Source organism: Hyperolius riggenbachi, chromosome 11, assembly GCF_040937935.1.
Source record: "Hyperolius riggenbachi isolate aHypRig1 chromosome 11, aHypRig1.pri, whole genome shotgun sequence".
Taxonomy (NCBI): domain Eukaryota; kingdom Metazoa; phylum Chordata; class Amphibia; order Anura; family Hyperoliidae; genus Hyperolius; species Hyperolius riggenbachi.
In genome coordinates, this window is record NC_090656.1 from 136,075,996 (window position 1) to 136,097,195 (window position 21,200).

Consider the following 21,200-nt stretch of genomic DNA (forward strand, 5'->3'; position numbering starts at 1 on the left):
TTTCAAACAATTTAAAAATACAACCATCTACATTTTCAAACAATTTAAAAATACAACCATCTACAGTTTCAAACAATTGAAAAAAAAGGCAAAAAACTTGCCCTCCGTAAAACATTCTTGGCAAATGCTTTCAACTTGGTTTGTCTTCCGCTGGGTCAAGGGTCCATCTGATCACAGATGCCTGGTCTGCAAAGCACAGTCAGGGCAGCTACAGCATGGGTCTCAGCAGGCTCCCACTTCGGGCCGGAATCCAACCTTCATTCCCCGCCCATTACCCGTGGTGACAAACAATGGCAGACTTGCCCTCCATAACGGATTCCCGTTAAAGGATTTAAAGTTGATTCATTACAATTAGGGCCTCAAAAGTCCTCCTGAGTTCTGTATTGTTATTTTTGGTCACTACCTCGGGGCGGGCGTGCATGCCTGCCTGCTGCCCTCCTTGCCTGTGTAGTGGTAGATGTTGCTCAGGCTCCACACCGGATTCCATCCCTCATTCCCAGGCCATTACCCGGGGTCACAAATGGCAAACTTGCCCGCCTTCATATGATTCTCGTGACAGGAATGTGGTGTCATCTTTGCCCGCCATAATTGGTTCTTGTTAAAGGATTTTAAGTACATTCATTTCAAATACAGCAAGCCCTCGATAGTCCTTCTGTATTGTTATTTTTGGTCACTACCTCGGGGCGGGCGTGCATGCCTGCCTGCTGCCCTCCTTGCCTGTGTAGTGGTAGCCGTTGCTCAGGCTCCACACCGGATTCCATCCCTCATTCCCCGGCCATTACCCAGGGTCACAATGCCAGACTTGCCCGCCTCCATAGGATTCTCATTGTAGCGGTACTGAACAAGTACACAGCAAGTAGAAAATGTAATTTAAAAACAAAACGTAAGCTTTTTAACAATGCCATGGAAAGTTGAGAAGGCAGTCACACATTACCTGACATCACTGAGTGAGGAAGAGCAATCTCGCCATGTTGCGCAGTAGTCAAGCATGGCCGTCACTACACAAACAGCTGGTAACTTGCGGTGCGTTACACAGTTAGTTTGGTGCGTCAGTGTGAAGCAGTACTCTAATTACACTACCTGATTGATGTATACACATGCAAGATGTTTTGAAGCACGTTAGGCCTGCAATTTAGCATTCAATGTGATTTCTGCCCTTAAAACGCTGTTTTGCGTCACATCCAGATTTTCCCCCGGGACTTTTGGCATGTATCCCACTCCGCCATGCCCCCCTCCAGGTGTTAGACCCCTTGAAACATCTTTTCCATCACTTTTGGGACCAGCATAATTTTTTCTATTTTTCAAAGTTCGCCTCCCCATTGAAGTCTATTGCGGTTTGCGAACTTTTCCGCGAACCGAACCTTCTGCGGAAGTTCGCGAACCCGGTTCGCGAACCTAAAATCGGAGGTTCGGCCCATCACTAGTGAGGGTGTGGTTGTGTTGTGACGGGGTGGCCATCCCATGTGTTTTTTAAAGTGTTTTTATGGAATATTCTACTCTTTCATTTACTAATAAAATTTGGGATATGATCATTTGTTGTGTATATTAATTGAGTAGAGCATGCCCCACCATTTATTATTTTGCACGGCCACAATTGCGATTATTAACTATGTATATATACTTATTATTGTGTTTGTTTGTGATATTTACCCAGTTAGGGGTTGGTGCACTATGCACTGATAATATTGATGTGTGCAGGCAGCGCACGGCAATAACACCATTACTACCACCAGCATCGCAGTTTACTCTATTAGCGCGACCCGCAGTACATGGTTACTGTGCATGTTACTATGGTATCGCACGTTACAATGGGCATTGCTATAGTAACGCATGCAGTAATTATGTACTGTGGGTCGCACTAATAGCGTAACCCTCGGCAGTAATGGTAATATTGCTGTACGCGGTCAATATTACCATCCCATAGTGCATCAACCTCTTTATGCTGTTTGGAAAAGAGATTTTCCAGATGTAAATTCAGAAATTAAAACCTAACTGACATTCTAACTCATTTCCACACTTTTCAAAACTAAATGGGCTTGATTCATCAAGCAGCGCAGCTTAATGAGAGGAGTGCGAGCCCAGTGCACGCTATGCTACAGTAGTTCAGTGTAGCGTGCGCTGGTATCTTACATGCTCTCCTTGTAACTAACGGCTGCTCCACTGATCCTGCACTGAGCCCCAGCGGGTCCAGTGGCTTCATAGGAAGCAAGCCATGTACGTTGATAGGCCCAATCAAGTAATAGGCTATCCTAGAAAACCGCTGAACCCACCGGGGCTCAGGGCGGGTTCAGTGGAGCAGCCGCAAGTTACCAGTGCACACTACGCTGCACTACCGCAACATAGCGTGCACTGAGCTCGCACTCCTCTCATTAAACTGCGATGCTTTAGCAGCACAGCTTGATGAATCTAGCCCAATGATTGTTTTTCTTAGAATGGAACTTTAAGGTAGCTATGTGTTTTTTGTTGTTGTCATTTCTGTGGTAGGAATTATGGTGAAGGATGAGTTGCTGGGCTGGCAATGTTCAACAAGTCTGCATCCTCTTCTGTATTGGTCCTGTGCCATAACAGAAAATGGGTATTTGTTTGATGGAACCATCACAGGATTTTAGTCAGTTTGAATTTTGGCAGAAAATTGGCACAAATCCCCTGGGGGAGACTACAGTAGATGATCAGCTCTGTCATTCATCATCTGCTTTCTTTTTTAAGTAGGCCATCTACAAGACATTAGAAGTGCTCATTACCTTATGTAAATTCACTCCTGATTAAGAAGCCTAATAATTAATTTATTCATTGCGTTTTGTTTTGCAGTATCATCAATGGGTTTGCTTTACCTCTGAAATCAGAACATAAACAGTTTCTTGTCCGAGTACTGATACCACTGCATTCCGCAAAATCACTCTCTATATTCCATGCACAGGTAAGCGACCACCCAATCATGTAGAAAGGAATATACAAAAAAATGCCATTACCAGTGGATTCGAGGATAATGGTCACCCTACTTGGGTCATTCTTTTTGTCCACGTAAAACCTGTATCTGATGATAGGATTGTAATTACCTGGGTTCAGAGTTTATATCATGCTGTAAACTGCATCAGCTAATGGGTGGAGTCAGTTACTCATCTCTTTTAATGGGCCCCCAGCCCGAGAAGCTGCAGTTCAAGAAAGCCAGCGCAAGCAGCACTTATCATCCCCAGGTTCACTCTGAATTGCTTGCTAAACGATCTTACCATTTACGGTCTTAGGCAAGGCTTTGAATAGGTCAGCTGACCAGGGAGATGGAGCTGCAGACAAGGGGCAGAATGTAACTCACAGTCCTTCTAGAGATACCAGCTTGACTTTTATGAGGATAATTGCGGCTTCTGCTGCATGCCTTTGTACCTCAACAAAAAGGGGTTTTGTCACAGTATAAATCTGTAACTAGCCCCAGCTCATCAATTCATTAACAGCTAGACAATTCTTTCATTTAAGGTATAGTTCCAGCTCTGAAATTAAAAATAAATAAAAACAAAAGGGAGGTTCATTTAATTGAACTAAAAGTCTGCATGTGAAAAGCTCAAAGGGCAGAGTAATTAATCACACAGCAATAGATAAAAGAACCCCAACTCAATGCTCCTGACACCAGTGCATACACATAACACTCCTATAAAGGAGCCATGCTTTAGCTCTAAATCAACTTGACAAAATCCCTAGCCCAGCTTTAAAACATTGCTGCCTTGTGGCATTTACCAGATCTCTAACCAGAAACACAGTTGTCAGCAGTTTTGCAACTCCATCTAGTGGCTTTGTAGCAAACTGCAAACACAAAAAACTCCTAGTACATTAGTGTGTAGATCAGATGTTCTAACTCCATTCCGACTTCAGTGGGTGTGGGCTTGTTGCAAGTGTGGGACTTAAAGTACTGAAGATATAAGATACCGTGAGCATGAGAGCCTGTTATTTGCAACTGTTTTACACTGTAAGGGCCACATCTGGAGAATGGGATACAATTTTGGCCACTACACTTTAGGAAGGACTTTAACATACTAGAAAAGGTACAAAGAAAAGTCACTGAACTAATAGAGGAATGGAAGGTCTCACTTACCAAGAAAGGTTGGACAAACTGGGTTTATTTAGCTTGAAAAATGTAGATTGCTAAGGGGGTATCTAATAAACATTTATAAATACATCAGAGGGCAATACATAAGCTTGGTAGAACAGATTTGGTTCCCCAGGTGTATAAAAAAGGACAATGGGACAGGATCTGCGTATACAGAAAAAAAAAGTTTTCCAATCTATTTAGAAATGTGTTCTTTACAGAGTGGTTAAATTGTGGAATAATTTACAACAGGAAGTATTTACGGCAAACTCTATGTCTGCATTTAAAGGAGGCTTGGATGCTTTCCTTGCATTTAAGGATACCCACAGCTATAATAACTAGGTAATTCGCGGAAGAGTTGATCCAGGGATTTTATTTGAGGGATAATTAGCCCAGCCTTGTAAGGGTTTTTTGCATTCCTCTGCATCAACAGGAATATGAGAAGGCAGGCCCGGCCCTAGACTTTTTGCCGCCTGAGGCAATTTTCAAAGAAATCGCCGCCGCCCCCCGCCCCCCCCCCAAGCCGTGGGTGTGGGGGGCCGCCCAAGCTGGAGGGGATAGTGGGCAGGAAGGGGGTATTGGGCTTAGCAGCGGGGAGGGGGGTCGGACCCCCCCCCCTCCCTCGCCTGGGTCCCCCGTCCTCCGCTCCCCTCCCCTCCAGCTTTAAAAAGTTCCTTGCTGGCTGCAGCTATGTGTAAGAGGCAACGGGCAGGGATTACTCACCTCTTCCTCGTTCCAGGCCAGCGTGCGCTCCACTGACGTCACTTCCTGCGGCGTAAATAAAATAAATAAATAAATAAAATAAATATATAGGTGATAGTTGAAGCCCAGAGAGGAAATATGTTGGCCGATGGAGGCGGTGTAAATAGACAGCAGGGGGGCAAGAACAGAGCCTTGGGGGACCCCAACTGAAAGGGGGTGGATGTTGAGGAGGAACCATTGAAGGAGGTCTTAAAGGAGCGATTTGAGAGGTAGGAGGAGAACCATGCTAGGGCAAGGTCTTGGATACCCGCAGATTGCAGGGATTGGAGAAGCAGGGAATGATCGACTGTGTCGAATGCTGATGAGAGGTCAAGGAGGAGAAGGATGGTGTACTTTCCTTAGGCCTTGGGGAGCTTGAGGTCATTGACAACCTTGGTCAGGGCAGTCTCGATTGAGTGGGCTGGCTGAAATCCTGATTGAAACAGGGAGTTGGAGCCAAGGGAATGGGTCATGCATTGGTGGACTAGACGCTCCAGGCGTTTAAATGCAAAAGGGAGGAGGGAGATAGGGCGGTAGCCTATGTATTTTCTCAAAGTGGTTTTAAATGAAGGGAGTTACTAACATGTATATTCTGGAATGTGTGCTAAGACTGATGCTTGTGTCCCCTGTAGTTGGCGTATTGTGCAGTTCAGTTCCTGGAGAAAGATTCTTCACTAACAGAACATGTAAGTACAGCAACATCTGCATGATCTTATGCCATTGTACTGTGTCCAACATTTTATTCTTATGCAGTATTTCACAGATTACATAGAACCACTGTCCTCACTAAGCGTACAGTCCAATGTCCTTTCTATATGAAATTTCACATAAAAGTTCCTCTATTTGAAATTCAGGTCCTTACCAAACCATAAACTGCAATATATATATATAAAAATGTGCAAAAATGCATAAATAGATTGCTGAGGTAAGGAGGAGCATAGAAAGATTTATATGCCCTTGCAGCTTAGACTAGACAAACCGACTAAGTTGCTAAGCAGTTGTTACTGCTGCTCTGAAAAGCAGTTGCTAACAGGAATGGCACAATGCTGAACGTGTGGCTTCAGTTCTAGCTTGCCACAATTGTCATATGCATTACATTTTAGCAACAGGTTAGCAGCTTACTAGATGTGACTATTCACAGCTGCTAAGCCATTACACAGACAGACACAGTAGGACTGGTCCAATGCCAATACATCTAGTTAGGTTTCTGTGATATGAAAGAAAATAGAGAGAACATACTACTACAATGATGTAATGGGTTGGAAGCCGCTAACTATAGAAGCGATAGTTATGCTAAAAAAAAAAACTTCAGCGCACAGAAGAAATTCAAAGCAGCACAACTTCATGCTTCTAGCTCACTCTCTGATGGAGCATGTCCTGTGCTATGTCAATCCTCTACAGTTGACTTCAGAGGTTTAAATACAGTTACATGACAAGAGCATTGGTGGAGGCACCCGGTTTATAATAATTGGCAAACAACTTTGCATAGACGCAATATCAATCTTACCTCTCTAGAAGGATTAACTAATATTATTTGAAAAATTATATTTATTTGTTTAAGCATTCAAAAAGACAATGCATTTCTCGGGTGCTGGCCCGGTTCTTCAGGTCAATACAGGGGCTGTATCAGGAGCTGTGTCAGCATGAACGTCTCTCTCGTTTTCATTTTCTTCTTTTCGTAAGCTACCACCAGCCTTCAATTTTCATTATTCCATTACCCAGTATTTAATTATTGCCATTATCCATTATTCTATTATTACCATTATTCTATTATCTCCATTATCCATTTATTGTCACTTTGTGCCTTCTGCATCACAGAGCGAATTAGATCCTTTAGAATCTACCTCTACTATATTATTATTGTTAATGTTCCTCTGTTATTCGTTCTTCTGATGCCTGGGCGAGCTCTGCAGCAAAGACTAAACATGCATGCCTCCATAAACCTAACCCTGACCTTCACCTCTAACTATTAGTGATTGGCAAACTTGCGGCTATGCAGTTCATCAGGCAAATGTCAAACACTCACAGGCCTGCTCGCAAACTGGTGTGTTTGGAAACAGGCTAATCCTGACATGAATGCATGTTAGCATATGCAAGTTTACACACAAACTCAATTTCTATTGGCTGTTCCAGCCCAGCTAATCTTAGTTGAAAGGTTCTGCTGGGCATTGTGGAGAAAAAGTTCACCGCTGTCAATTTCAGCCAAAACTTTACATTTGCCAGTGGCTGCTAATGTGTCAAAACCTACACAAATGCTCATTCACGAATACGTTTGTTTGTGCGGACCACCATTCCTACTAACCATCCCTACAGTTGGCCATACATGTTTTTTTTGCTTGTTTTTTTTTATTACCAGCCAAGTTAATCTCTCCAATCAAATCTGCCTATTACCTGTTGCCCCAACATGACTGATCTATTCCCTTTCAAATGATCCTAAGCAGTTTAACAAAAGCCTGATGAGACACGTTGGAAAATCACTGTGCAAGGGTAGCAGGATAGGTATGGTCGGGGTTTGATTGCCCATAGTGTTGCACTAGACCCAACTGTACCGCGCATGCAGTTCGATCATTGCGATATAGATTTCTGCTGAGGTCTGGTGAAATTGAGTGTGATGTGTAGGGACGGAATCACTCACTATCTGATCAAATTTGAATTTGTTAAAGAGAGCCCGAGTTGGGCTCAATTTTTTTTTTAAAAAGTAGGCTACCTGATCCATGGGGCACTGGCCCACTTTCACTTTTGTGAGATTAATTCTCTCATCCAGCGTGCAGGGAGGCGGGGGAGTGGCAGGGGGGGGGAGCGGCCAGGGAGAGACAGCTGCCCAATGGCAGCTCTGAAAACACTGTAGGAATGCCTCTGGCGGGCGTTTTGAACAGGGAATTCCTTTCCCCTGTGTTTACCTCTGAGATGGCAACATATAATGACACCAATCTCGGGGCGCTATAGCACGGCAGTGGGGGGCAGAGACCGGTGGTGTGGGGACACAGAGGCATGTCATGAGGCAGAGAACATGCCTCGGTGTCCATTCTGCCCCCATCTGCCCAATTCGGGTTCTCTTTAAGTATAAGATTGGCCTATTGGGTTTTAGCTGAATGGTGTATGGCATGATACTAAACTAGGTGATCACTTCTGCTTAGTGCAGAACTTAATCCCTATTCCCTACATGAACATAACACTTACACTGACTAACCTTGTATTGGTGTAGACTAACCATGCTTAACCGCTTTTGGACTACGCTAATTGAAATCTATGCCCTGCTTGGGACCTGTTATCCCTGTTAGGGTGTACATTTTAATTGGCCCGCCGCACGCTCCCACCGCTACCGACAATTGTTCCGTTCTCCCACCGCTACAGCACACTCACCCTGCTGTTGGTATGACAGCATAGATCCATGACCCGGGCTGGAGCCAATTTCATTGGCTGCAGATCTAGTGATCACTGTGAGCCAAGTGGCAGGTATGTGCGGCATGACGTCGGTAGGCCCGGTTTTTGTACCAACAGTCTCTGTTCCTTAAGGGGCCAGAGACTGCTGGCACTGAAGTGGTTAACCCCCTGAAGCTGTGATGTTTACCAGCATTGTAAGTATTTGTATTTAAGCCATGGCAAAGGTGAACTTACACAGTAAGTGTTCTATGTAAGAGTAGGTTCACACTAGGTCCGGAAACATATCAGTGGTGCAGTTTTTAAAACCTGACGAAAACTGGAGCCACGGATAGCAATGTTAAAAATAGCAGCCGTCTTGACCCAAACAAAAAACGGATCCATCTGCGTTTGCGGGGACCGTTTTCAAAACCTGAACAGACGGTCCGGATCTGCTGCATTTTCAAGCAATGCATCTGGATCCGGATACATGGAGGGATAGTGCAGGGGAATAGGAAAATGGATCCCCCTCTACACAGGCAGTTTTGGACACAGAAACGGATCCATTTCTGTGTCGCAGCCTGTGGGTGGGGAGGGGGCCGCCATGCTGGAGGGGGTAGCTGCCAGGATGGAGGTGGCAGCGGTCGGTGGGGAACCCCCCCCCCCCCCCCTCTCACCTGGGTCCTCCATCCCTGCTCCCCTCCAGCTATTTGTGCAAAATTGGTAAAAATGTAAAAATGTAAAGTATGCCGCAAGTGGGGAGCTTACCTTCTCTCTACTTCCTCCGCTCGCCGTGCCACTGCCTGCAATGTCACCCTCCGAAGTAAAGAGGGCAGCATTGCAGGCAGTGATGCGGCGAGCAGAGGAAATAGAGAGATGGTAAGCTCTCCGCATATTTTACATTTTTTCTTACCAATTTTGCACAAACAGCTGGAGGGGAGCGAGGAGAGGGGGGGCCCTCTCCGCCAAACGCTGACGCCCCCATCCTGGCCGATACCCCCTCCAGCATGGCGGCTGTCTCTCCCTCACGGCTGGGCATACGTTTCCACAGACTGGAAGTGTATCCTGTAAAAAGGCATTTTTAGGAAAACCGGGGGGAAGAAAACAAAAAAGTTTCGAAAAACTGATCCGTTTTAAAATGAATCCGATCTGCAACGGACTGGTGTGGACCAGGCCTAAGTGTGTGTGCTCCACATGAATCAGTTTCAGTAATGGCAGCCCCCATATTTCTCTCAGTACGGGTTTTGTTTCTTCACTTCCATTAGAGAGAATGAAAGGTTGAACCTAACTGTTGATTTGTGTGTGTCAGTCCAAGTGTACCTCGCTGTGAATTCTAGCTCTCTTTCATGAGACACAATGCTCAACTGCAGTAAGTATATATTATGTTATTTTTGAAGAGACTTGCAAAGATAATTGAAAGGTAATAATATGTTTTATTTGTAGGTAATTCGAGGTTTGTTAAAGTATTGGCCAAAGACCTGCACTCAGAAGGAGGTAAACCACTATTGTAATTCCTTGAGGGCAAGCATGAACATTATAATTGCATGGAAGAGCAATGCTAAAATTGCTTCAACTCATCAGCTGATACAGCAACGCAGTGCTCACATCTGTAGCTTCACAAGCACAAGGCAGCCGCAGATGACATAAAACTGTATTGTGTGTTAAAAGCTTGTAGACTTACACAAACAGAATATATGTGATGAATAAAATGATACAGGAACAGAGGCGTATGTACAGGGGTACAGGTATGGCATGTATCATGGGCGCCTCATACTGGGGGCACTGCTCCATAGCATCCTTGGCATTCTCTATATAGATTCTACTTTTTAGCTGGGGGATTCTGCTGCCTGGTTCTGTTATTTGGGGGAACAAGCTGCCTAATTTTTATTTGGTGATATGTACAGGTTGATCCATTGCCATACTTCATTCTTACAGGCCATGCTTCATTTCAACTTGAATACAACCAATTAAACCTACACCTTATATTTTTTGGATGGTGCCCCAGGGCAGATTTCAGTGTTAGCCATAGGCGTGGTTTTCCCTAGATACGCCTCTGTACAGGTATATCCTAAAACATTCTGTAACCGTGTAAACACACAAAGGTGTAAGGAAAATATTCCTAGCTTTCATGCTTCAGGCAGGGAACACATTTGTCTTTCAGTTTTCTGCGTGCGTTTTTCTGCATACGTTTTCTGCACACCAAGTGTGTTTCTATTCAGAAAAACACGTGCGTTTTTTCACAACAGCTAATGTAATTGATACATAAAACTGACAAAATGTGCAGAATCATGATACACATCATGATGCACAATGCCAGTTTTTTTTCTGCGCGCAAAAAACACATTGACCTATTGCCGACCTCGTCACCCCGATGGGCCTGGCCGCGGCGGCAGCCCCGTTTTGCAGGAGATCGCGCACACGCTGCACATGCATCTCCGCTCCGCCTTCAGTCTCCCAGCAGCGATCACCACTCGGAGACTGTTAGACGGCAAAACCACCATCTAATTAGCATTATTATTAGCATGTGATCTACAGCAGCGCTGTACTGGGGCCAACTGTGTGACATGGCTGTCCCCTCCAGAAGCAGGGAAGTGATCACCTGTCATAGGCTGAACGCTATGACAGCCGATCTCGCTGGCTGGCGGGGGGAGGGAGGAGGGAATATATGAATAAAAAAAAAACAGGGAAATTTATTAAAAAATAAACAAATATTCATAAATAAATTAATAAAAAAACATCCGGGGGGCTATCTGACCCCACCAACCGAGAGCTCTGTTGGTGGGGAGAAAAGGGGAGGGGGATCACTTGTTTGCTGTGTTGTGCGGCCCTGCAGCTTGGCCTTCAAGCTGCAGTGGCCTATTTTACAGAAAATTGCCTGGTCTTTAGGGGGGTTTACCACTGTGGTCCTCAAGAGGTTAAGTGTGAACTAGCCCATTGATTAACAAGAGTTCTCAGTTTTTCTGTGCAGAAAACGTGTACGAAAACATCGAAAAACGTACGAAATCAAGTGTGTTCCCTGCCTCAAGGTACTTTCTGTATTTAGAATAAAGGAAATAATTCGCACCTATCATGCAAGTGAGATATTGACATATTGACAAAGGACAAACAAAGACTAATGGTTCCAAAATGTCAATCAGCAGCACCACTCAGATGATCAGTCATATAACTATCTTTATTCATTAGTTATCACAATACTTAAACATATACTTAAAAAGCAAATAAGCCTCTCGTTTATTAAACAGGGGCGCAGCTGTAAGTTATGGCCCCTCCCCCCCCCAAAAAAAAATAAAACAACAGCCATGCACTGCTGCATGCATACTTGTCTGAATGAAGAGCTATCCCATTTAGTGTCAGTGAATGGGATCAGCATTGCAACCTAGAGTAATAGACTGCTGCCTGCATTGCATAGTGTGAACAAGGCCTTACAGTGCACTGCTACCTAAATTACAGAGTGTAACAAGACCTTACAAGGCACTGCAACCTGCATTGCAGAGTGTAACAAGGCCTTACAGTGCACTGCTACCTGCATTGCAGAGTGTGAACAAGGCATTAGGCTCGGTTCACATTGAGTTACGTTCCGCTCCGATGAGCGGAACGCAGCAGCGGCAGCAATGCTTTCCCGATGGGAAAGTTCACATTGCTCTGTTCCGTTCCGTTCCCTGCGCTCCGCTCATCAGAGCGGATGTTCCCGACATGTCGGAACCTTGCGTTCCCGCTCCGCTAACAGAACGGAATGGCAGCGCAGGAGCGGATGCGCTCCAATGTGAACCTGCCCTTACAGTGCACTGCTACCTGCATTGCAGAGAGTGAAAAAGGCCTTAACGTGCTTTGACAAGACACACACTTTGCATTTTCCTGTACAAACTTCTGGGACCTAGAAGTTGTTCCATAACTTACACAACTTAAAAGGAGATAATGGATCATATCCTATTAACTCATATCCTATTAACTTCTCCTGAGTGTTCTCTGAGTAGATATTTGCAAACCTTACCAATAAAATACCTTTAAAACTTGTAGTTTTTCAGTTGCTAAGTACTTACAAAATTATTTTAGATAACTAGAAACATTGTTTCCTTGGAGAAAACTCAGGAGAAAAAGTTAATTGGATATGGCCCACAGTGTCTCCTCAGTCACTTTAAAATTCCAGTTAACTTTGACTTCAGGTAGTCAGGTGACCACATGTAATGTAGTGTCATGTGCAGTGGTGAGATTATAAAGAAGAAACAGACACAGCTGAACTGTCACACGTTTTCTACCCCTACCAGGTGGTTATTATGCATGTGTATCTTCCTACAGGTAATGTTCCTTGGAGAGCTGGAAGAAATTCTAGATGTTATTGAACCTTCCCAGTTTGTGAAGATCCAGGAGCCACTGTTTAAACAGATCGCCCACTGCATTTCCAGTCCTCACTTCCAGGTATTGAAATGTGTATGTGTATTGCATATAGAGGCTTGGATTTACATCACAGGAGCCTATAGGCACAGATGTCTTGGCACCATAGACGCCGCCCTCTATTATCCTACAAACCTCCACCAAACTGCAGTGCAAGTGTTCTGGCTGGCCCAGCTGTCACTTCTACCTTACTTCCTTTGCCCGTCATAGGTAGCTACATGTGCCCCTTAGTATTAGGTAACCAGAGGTATCCTCAGTATTAAGTTGCCCCGGAATGAAAAGAGATCTTGTAAGTGGAATGCAGAGAGCCGGGTGAGTAACCTCTTATTTGCACTCCACTCAGAACTCTGCATAGGGAAGGAGTGAGAGAGGCACTCGAGGAGCAGAGTGAACCACCTTTCTATTATCATGCGCCTTTAGGCAAGAGCCTACAGTGCCTTATGGTAAATCTGTCCCTGTGCATATGTTCATTTAACCAAAAATTGTACGTTTACCTTTTTTACTTTACCCTTACAGTATTTACATAATTTTAAAAACTAAATAACCAAGCACTTCACCATCAATGGGATATTATGTCAATACTATAGAAGCAATGCATAACAATGAACCAATACTATATTTCGTGTAAATTCAAATGTTGTAGTTTGGTAAAATCAAATAAACAGTTAGGGTTTGTTCACACTAAGGGCGTTTTTGGCCTTTTCTTTAAGTGCAGGCAATTTTCAAAATCGCCCACAAAACGCTTGTGCAATGATTCTCTTTAAGAAGGCGCATATCAGCACGGTGCCTGGACCATTTTTGGGGCGATTTTGCTCTAATGGAAGGTATAGGAAGAGCACTAAACGCTGCTCTGCTGCAATTGTGCTCGCGATTTTAAGAATAAATACATTGTATTTATTATTTTGTGGGTCGAAGAGTTGACTTCCTGACTTGCGTCAGGGAATGAATTAAAAAATCGCTCTGCAAAAGAGCTTTAGAAAAGCACTCTAAAAAAACGCAGTGCGCAGGCAATAAAAAAAATCGCCCACAAAATCGCAAAACGATTGCATTTGTAATTTCGATTTTAGATATGAACAGAGCCTTACTGAGCTGTAGTAGCCTCAAGGAAGCTGGGCTAGAATGACATTCTGTCTGCTGGAACACATGCCAATGGGGCTCACTGACAGAGAGATGGGATCACAGAGGAGGAAGAGCTGGCATTATCCTAATATCAGTTCCCATGCCCCAGGGAAAGGGGCTTTGTCCAAGAAGGAGAGGAGGAAGAAGCCCAGTCTTCATTATATCACTCACAAGTCTCCATCCCTGCTGGAGAAGGGCAATGATAAGGAGGAAGGGTAGGAAACTATTCAAGAAACATTCTATCCATTGCCTTCCACGGATGACAGGAGCAGTCAGAGGACACTGGTACCACAGGCATCTGGTTGCTGGTTGTCATCTCAGCCATGGGAACATGAGTGCCTTTATGTTGGAGTAGTATGAGAATGGCTCCTGCATAGAACACACGAAAAGTAATGATGACTATTGAATTGGCACGTGCTTTTTGCTACTACGCATGTGCGCAGCACTGACCCAGCCTCACAGAGACAGGAGGACGGGGACAGGGAGCCGAGTGGGCGGCGTGTGAGCGGGTGGCCGAATGTGCGGTGGGTGAGTGGGCGGCCGGATGTGAGGCGGTTGAGTGGGCGGCCGGATGTGCGTCGGGCGAGCGGGCGGCCGGGTGTGTGGTGGGTGCGCGTGGTGAGAGTGCGCGCGCCCAGAAAAACAGACCTAGAGCCCCTTTTTTTGAAATCGGCTTAGGTCTACTAGTCCATGCTATATGTCAAGATAGGAAAACTAATTTCAGTCATTGCAGAAGGAAGGCAAAATGCATCACTACAAAGAGATGATTGTAAGGCACTTGTGTGGAACCCTCCCCTACAAAAAGAGGGATAACTCTCGCAGCTCTACAACTCATGGCAGAGAAGCAGCAGCAGTACGGCCAGCAGGGGACATCTCACAGAGGCATTGCAAGCCTTATAAAGGCCACAGTGACCAGGCCTAGCACTAGGTATCAAAATAATGCTTATCAAATATGTCCAGATCTGACATCTTCAACCACCAAAGTGAATGCCCACTGTACTACTGGGGGTCAAAAAATGGACAGTGGCTTCCAGAACATGCTCTACAGGTACTTGCCTGCCCTGCTGCAAGCGTGTGTTCAAAAAAAGTCTTCAGCGCAGCTGGGCAGTTAAGACCAACAGGTGCATCTGACCTTTCCAGCCAAAGTAAACTGGATGACTTTTATTGTAATGAATCAGGCTTAACGAGGAACTTCAGTGAAAATAATGTAATAAAAAAAGTGCTTAATTTTTACAATAATTATGTATAAATGATTTAGTCAGTATTTGCCCATTGCAAAATCTTTTAAATCCCTGATTTATATTCTGACATTTTTCACATGGTGCAATTTTTACTGCTGGCAAGTGATGGAGCTGCTGTATGCTGTTTTGGCAGTTGGAAACAGCTGTAAACAGCTATTCCCCACAAGGCAACAAGGTTCACAGACAGGAAACTGCCAGAAGTACCTCGGTACTCAGAGCTTCTTGTAGGAGGGGTTTCACCACAATATCAGTCATACAGCGCCCTCTGATGGTTTGTTTGTGAAAATGAATAGATTTCTCATGTAAAAGGGGGTATCAGCTACTGATTGGGATTAAGTTCAATTCTTGGTCGGAGTTTCTCTTTAAGGAGGCCTCAGTACTCTCTTGCAGACCCCACTGATAAGCTGCAACCTGGTGCTAGGCCTGCCAATTTCCTAATATCAGTTAAATAGTCCTTCAGACTAGGCTATGTGGCCTGTCAAATATCATCCAGTATATTATATACAGTCCCAAAATTTCAGTGATTCTTTAAAAGTGTTATCAGAATTATGGAACCCCACTCAGTTGTAAATGTAAGGATTGGCATCTCTTGCATGACGGCCCTGAAGTTACATAAAATGCTCCTCCCAATGGATATAAATCCCCCAAACCAACATTTTTTTATTTTACAGCATGCTGTCTCTTCAATGCCTTTTTTTGTATCTGCCTGTTGTAAAAGCAGAGACTAGAACACAAATCAGAATTTGCACCCCAATTGTCATCTATAGCATTGCAATTCAGCTGCCAAGTGAGCCATAACATTGTTTCTAATGTGGGCAAATTGCTGTTGAACCGAACTGAGGGTAATTCAACCAATACTGATATTGCAGTCAGGACTTGTTCACATTATAAGCGATTTCACTTATTTTTAAGCCCTGGCAATTTAAAAAATTGCCTTAAAAGCGCTTGTGCAATGTTAGCTTATGTGAGTGTTCTCACATAAGCAATGAGCTTTCTATCCAATTGCAAACGCGGCTCCTGCACCATTTCCAGAGCGTTTACGATTCAATAGAAAGTATAGCAAAATCGCTAAGCACTTGGAAAAGCGATTTGCTGAATGAATTGTTTTTATTCATTTCCAGGTCAAAGAGTTCACTTCCTGATTGATGTCAGGAAGTGAACAAAACATCACTACACAAAAGCGCTTAGAAACAAGTTTTTCTAAGCGAAAATCGCTCTGAAAGTGCTTAGAAAAGCGATTACAAAATCGCTCATCGCTTGCGATTGTGCTGGCAGTTTATAATGTGAACAAGGCCTTAAGGTGCTTTTCCCCTAGCTGTGATTTTGCAGCATTTCTGCAGTGTTTTGTAAAAAGCATTGTCATTCACTGGAATGAGATCTGTGGCAAAATGATTGCAAAATCACAGCGCTCTACTTTACCGGGATTTTTCAAAATCAATGCAATTTTCCAGTGAATGAGAATGCATTTTTCAAAACTTAACAGATACACTGCAGATTTGCAGTTAGGCCTCTTTCACAGTGGGACGTTGCGTTTCATGCGACGTTAAAGTCGCACAACGCGCCCCTAACACAGTGCATGTAGGTTATGAAGTTGGACGTTATTTTGCACTGTGTTATGTGTCTCTCGGTGCGCCGTTTTCATCGCCTACTGATGGAATGAAAATGGCGCATGCGTTACATTTAAAAAAAAAAACTTTACTGAGCATGTGCAACACACATAACACAGCAAATGTATTACTAAACGCACAGCATGCAGCACTTTCTAAATATTGCTACACGTTGCACACAACACAACGTGTGCACTGTGAATGTCGCACAGACTTTGTATTGCTGTGCGTTAGTCTGCGTTATGATTTTTTATAATGTGCGACTTTAACGTCCCACTATGAAAGAGGCCTTAGAGAAAAGAGACCTTTACATTTTGTAAATTCTATGCACAGGTCATTTATTGTGGTCTCCAAACTTAAATTCTGCTTTAGCTTTAGCTGAGAGAGCAGTTCAGCTAATTACATCCCAGCTGTATTTTATCTAATTGTGTATGATTTTGTGTACATATCATCCTTGTGAAAAAAAGCGGAGTTTGTATTCTCCCTCCCTAATACTCCTAGCAACACCCGCACTAGTTGACTGACACAGCAGGTAATTATACGATGTAAAAGAAGTCTGGAAAGATAGACACGCCTATGGTAGTTGTGTTCACTAGTTTAGAAAAACTGCCACATATCATATGACCAGTAAAATAAACAGTAATTTGGGTTAAGAAATTAGGCACTTCTGTTTTATTTAACAGCAAAAATTACATATCTTTTCTCAGGTTGCAGAGCGAGCCCTTTATTTCTGGAACAATGAGTACATCCTAAGCCTGATAGAGGAAAATTGTCACACCATCCTCCCCCTGATATTCGGCACCCTCTACCAAGTCTCCAAGGAGCACTGGAATCAGTACGTACTGCTCCATATCTATCTATATATCTCTCTCTCGCGCGCTCTTTCTCGCTTTCTCTCTCTCTCTCTCTCTCTCTATCTACTGTATACTTATGTGGGCTAACTGCCCTACATTCAGTATTTCAAGATGCTTATGTTTACTTGTAATGAACAATATTATTAGAAATTTGTAATTACGGTAAAAATTGTTAATAAGAATATAAGGTTTTGTGAACAGACAGGCAGGTAAGTTGCTCTTATTTCATTTCCCACGTGCTAGTGGCATGTCACTGATCCAGAAAACACACTAAAGTATAAAGCATAAGTATAAATAAGAAAAACATGACCGCTAAGCAAGGGACACACAATGGTAGCAATACAAGGAAACTGGAAAAATGTGAATATTTTGCAAGTCCATTTATTTCAGTAATTCAACTTAACGTGTGTGTGCAAAGCTGGACTGAAGAGGAGAGACACATCGGGCTGTGCAATGCAGGCACTGGCACTATGCTTACCTCCTTCTGCTTCCTCCAAGACAGCAACCACCCCTGTGCTAATGACACCCAAATCTACCTTTCGACACCCGATCTTCCTTCTTTATCATTGCTCTCCTAACTGACTAATAACATTTCCTACTTTGTCTTCTCGCTTCCTGAAATGTAACATTGACAGAACTGAATAATATTCTTTTTCCACCTTCTGGAACTACCATTTGTCCTGAAATCACAATCAGTATCTGAGCCACCAACAGCTTCCTCTCCTCACATTACATGCTTAACCTCCCTGGCGGTTTATTAACCACCCTGGCGTTCTGATTAAATCGCCAGGGTGGCTGCGGGAGGGTTTTTTTCAAATAAAAAAAAAACTATTTCATGCAGCCAACTGAAAGTTGGCTGCATGAAAGCCCACTAGAGGGCGCTCCGGAGGCGATCGTCTCCGGCGCCCAGAATAAACAAGGAAGGCCGCAATGAGCGGCCTTCCTTGTTTTGCTTATATCGTCGCCATAGCGACGAGCGGAGTGACGTCATCGACGTCAGCCGACGTCCTGACGTCAGCCGCCTCCGATCCAGCCCTTAGCGCTGGCCGGAACTTTTTGTTCCGGCTGCGCAGGGCTCAGGCGGTTAGGGGGGCCCTCTTTCGCCGCTGCTCGCGGCGAATCGCCGCAGAGCGGCGGCGATCAGGCAGCACACGCGGCTGGCAAAGTGCCGGCTGCGTGTGCTGCACTTTATTTGATTAAAATCGGCCCAGCAGGGCCTGAGCGGCGACCTCCGGCGGTGTTGGACGAGCTCAGCTCGTCCAGACCGCTCAGGTGGTTAAAATCCGCCAGGGGACAGCAAATACGTTTTTTTTCCTTTTTTTTTTTTCTTTTTCATGTAGCGAGACAATGTCTCGCTACATGATAGCCGCTGCCGAGCGGCATCCCCCCAGCCCCTCCGATCGCCTTCGGCGATCGGAGATCAAGAGATCCCGTTCAAAGAACGGGATCTCTTGGAGGGCTTCAATCGTCGCCATGGCGACGGGGCGGGATGACGTCACCGACGTCATCGACGTCAAAGGGGAATCCGATCCACCCCACGGCGCTGCCTGGCACTGATTGGCCAGGCAGCGCACGGGGTCTGCGGGGGGGGCGGCTGCGGCGACGCGTATAGCGGCGGATCGGCGGGTAGCGGCGGCGATCGGAGGTTACACACAGCTAGCAAAGTGCTAGCTGCGTGTAACAAAAAAAAATTATGCAAATCGGCCCAGCAGGGCCTGAGCGGTGCCTCCCGGCGGCATAGCCCGAACTCAGTTCGGGCTTACCGCCAGGGAGGTTAAGAGTCACTCTGCTTAACCTCAAATGAATACACTAACCACCTTCTGTCATCTAAGGCTAGTGGTCCATTGCATAGCGCATGCGTTATAATGAGCTTGATTCACTAAACCGTGATAACTCCTATCCCGGCCATTTTCGCTTGCATTTTGACGTTTGCGCGCAATTGCGCATTTTCGTGCAGACATTCGCGTTTGCACACATACATTTGTGGTTGCGTGCAAAAGCAAAAGTGCGCGTGAAAACGGCCGTGATATGAGTTATCATGATTTAGTGAATCACGCCCAATGAGTGCTGCTTCCATCTGCTATTCCCTCCACTGGCTGCCAACTACATGATTTCCAAATGAAACTTCTAACACTAACCTATAAATCTGTTCATAATGCAGCTCCTTCATACATTACAGGAGTCATTCCTAGATACCACACCCAATAGTATAATTCCCTTATGCTGGGAATACACAGTTCGTTTCTGCCGGGCGTTTCTGCTCTCGATCGCTTTTGCCGCTCGATTCAACTCTCGATTCTCTTATCTTCAGCTCTTTTTCTTATCTTTTTCCATTCACTTCTATTAGAAAACGAGCGTCCAAAGAATAGAAAGTGAGATCAGACATGTTGGAAATTATCTATCGAACCATCTTATCAGCTTAAAAAGCGTACGTACAAAAAGGGCGCCTGGACAAAAAGGGCGCGGGGTGTAAACTCTAAATAATAATTAATCATTAATAGGGTTTATAAAAATAGTGTGCTATATTTCGTTTACAAATAAAGTTTAACAAAACTATAAATCATTAAATAATGTTTATAAAATCGGAAATTGTGAAAACGTTAATCTTCCCTATTTCTAAAGTTAAACTTATAATTACGTTTATTAAAAAAACAATAATATATGTTTAATTGTTATAATTGTATATTATTGTGAATAACCTTCATTTATGGTTTGTTCTTATAATAAAATCTGAAAATATTCTTTATAACGATGATATAAATATAAGTACGTTCGTAATAAGTGTTGTAAAACATTAGTAATTATTACTAAAATTTGACTAAAACTATACCTAAGCCTACTCTTACACAGAACCCTCCCTGTACCTATCCCTAACCCCTAGACCCCCCTGTTGGTGCCTAAACCTAAGACCCCCCTGTTGGTGCCTAAACCTAAGACCCCCCCTGTTGGTGCCTAAGTAACCCTCCCTGTACCTACCCCTAACCCCTAGACCCCCCTGTTGGTGCCTAAACCTAAGACCCCCCTGTTGGTGCCTAAACCTAAGACCCCCCCTGTTGGTGCCTAAACCTAAGACCCCCCTGTTGGTGCCTAAACCTAAGACCCCCCCTGTTGGTGCCTAAGTAACCCTCCCTGTACCTACCCCTAACCCCTAGACCCCCCTGTTGGTGCCTAAACCTAAGACCCCCCTGTTGGTGCCTAAACCTAAGACCCCCCTGTTGGTGCCTAAACCTAAGACTCCCCTGGTGGTGCCTAAACCTAAGACCCCCTGGTGGTGCCTAAACCTAAGTCTCCCCTGTTGGTGCCTAAACCTAAGACCCCCCTGTTGGTGCCTAAACCTAAGACCCCCCTGTTGGTGCCTAAACCTAAGACCCTCCTGTTGGTGCCTAAACCTAAGACCCCCCTGGTGGTGCCTAAACCTAAGACCCCCCTTTATTATGTGGATAATAATGTTTTACAAATTGTGACTCCAAAAAATATATTCCAATTTACATTACGTACTGATCGCTTTATTTTGTGAATAATGTTTTAAAAACAGTAAGGGATAAAACTTTAAATAAAAAAATATATTGCAATTTACATTACGTACTGATCGCTTTATTTTGTGAATAATGTTTTAAAAACAGTAAGGGATAAAACTTTAAATAATGTTTTAATTATTTAAATTAGATAAATATATTTAGTATTTTCATAAACGTTATTCGGCACGGGTGCATTTTATAAACGTAAATCAACACAAGTTCAGTTATAAATCATTAAACAGCTCCGGGAGCCGTTTGTAAACTTTATTTAGCTCCGGGCGCCGTTTGTAAAC

The 21,200-nt window shown here is 44.1% G+C and overlaps 2 protein-coding genes across 7 annotated transcripts in view; one reads left to right on the plus strand and one right to left on the minus strand.

Annotated features, from left to right (window-relative positions):
- The window catches only part of LOC137538339 (solute carrier family 22 member 6-A-like), a 275,461-nt gene that overhangs the window by 242,337 nt on the left and 11,924 nt on the right, over positions 1 to 21,200 (minus strand). The window lies entirely within an intron of this gene.
- The window catches only part of PPP2R5B (protein phosphatase 2 regulatory subunit B'beta), a 117,642-nt gene that overhangs the window by 89,730 nt on the left and 6,712 nt on the right, over positions 1 to 21,200 (plus strand). For all 4 annotated transcript variants that reach the window (XM_068260443.1, XM_068260444.1, XM_068260445.1 and 1 more), the window contains 5 exons: positions 2,809 to 2,917; positions 5,449 to 5,502; positions 9,620 to 9,670; positions 12,473 to 12,592; positions 17,243 to 17,370. In XM_068260443.1, the coding sequence (XP_068116544.1) occupies positions 2,809 to 2,917; positions 5,449 to 5,502; positions 9,620 to 9,670; positions 12,473 to 12,592; positions 17,243 to 17,370 (462 nt within the window). The remainder of the gene's footprint in view (positions 1 to 2,808; positions 2,918 to 5,448; positions 5,503 to 9,619; positions 9,671 to 12,472; positions 12,593 to 17,242; positions 17,371 to 21,200) is intronic.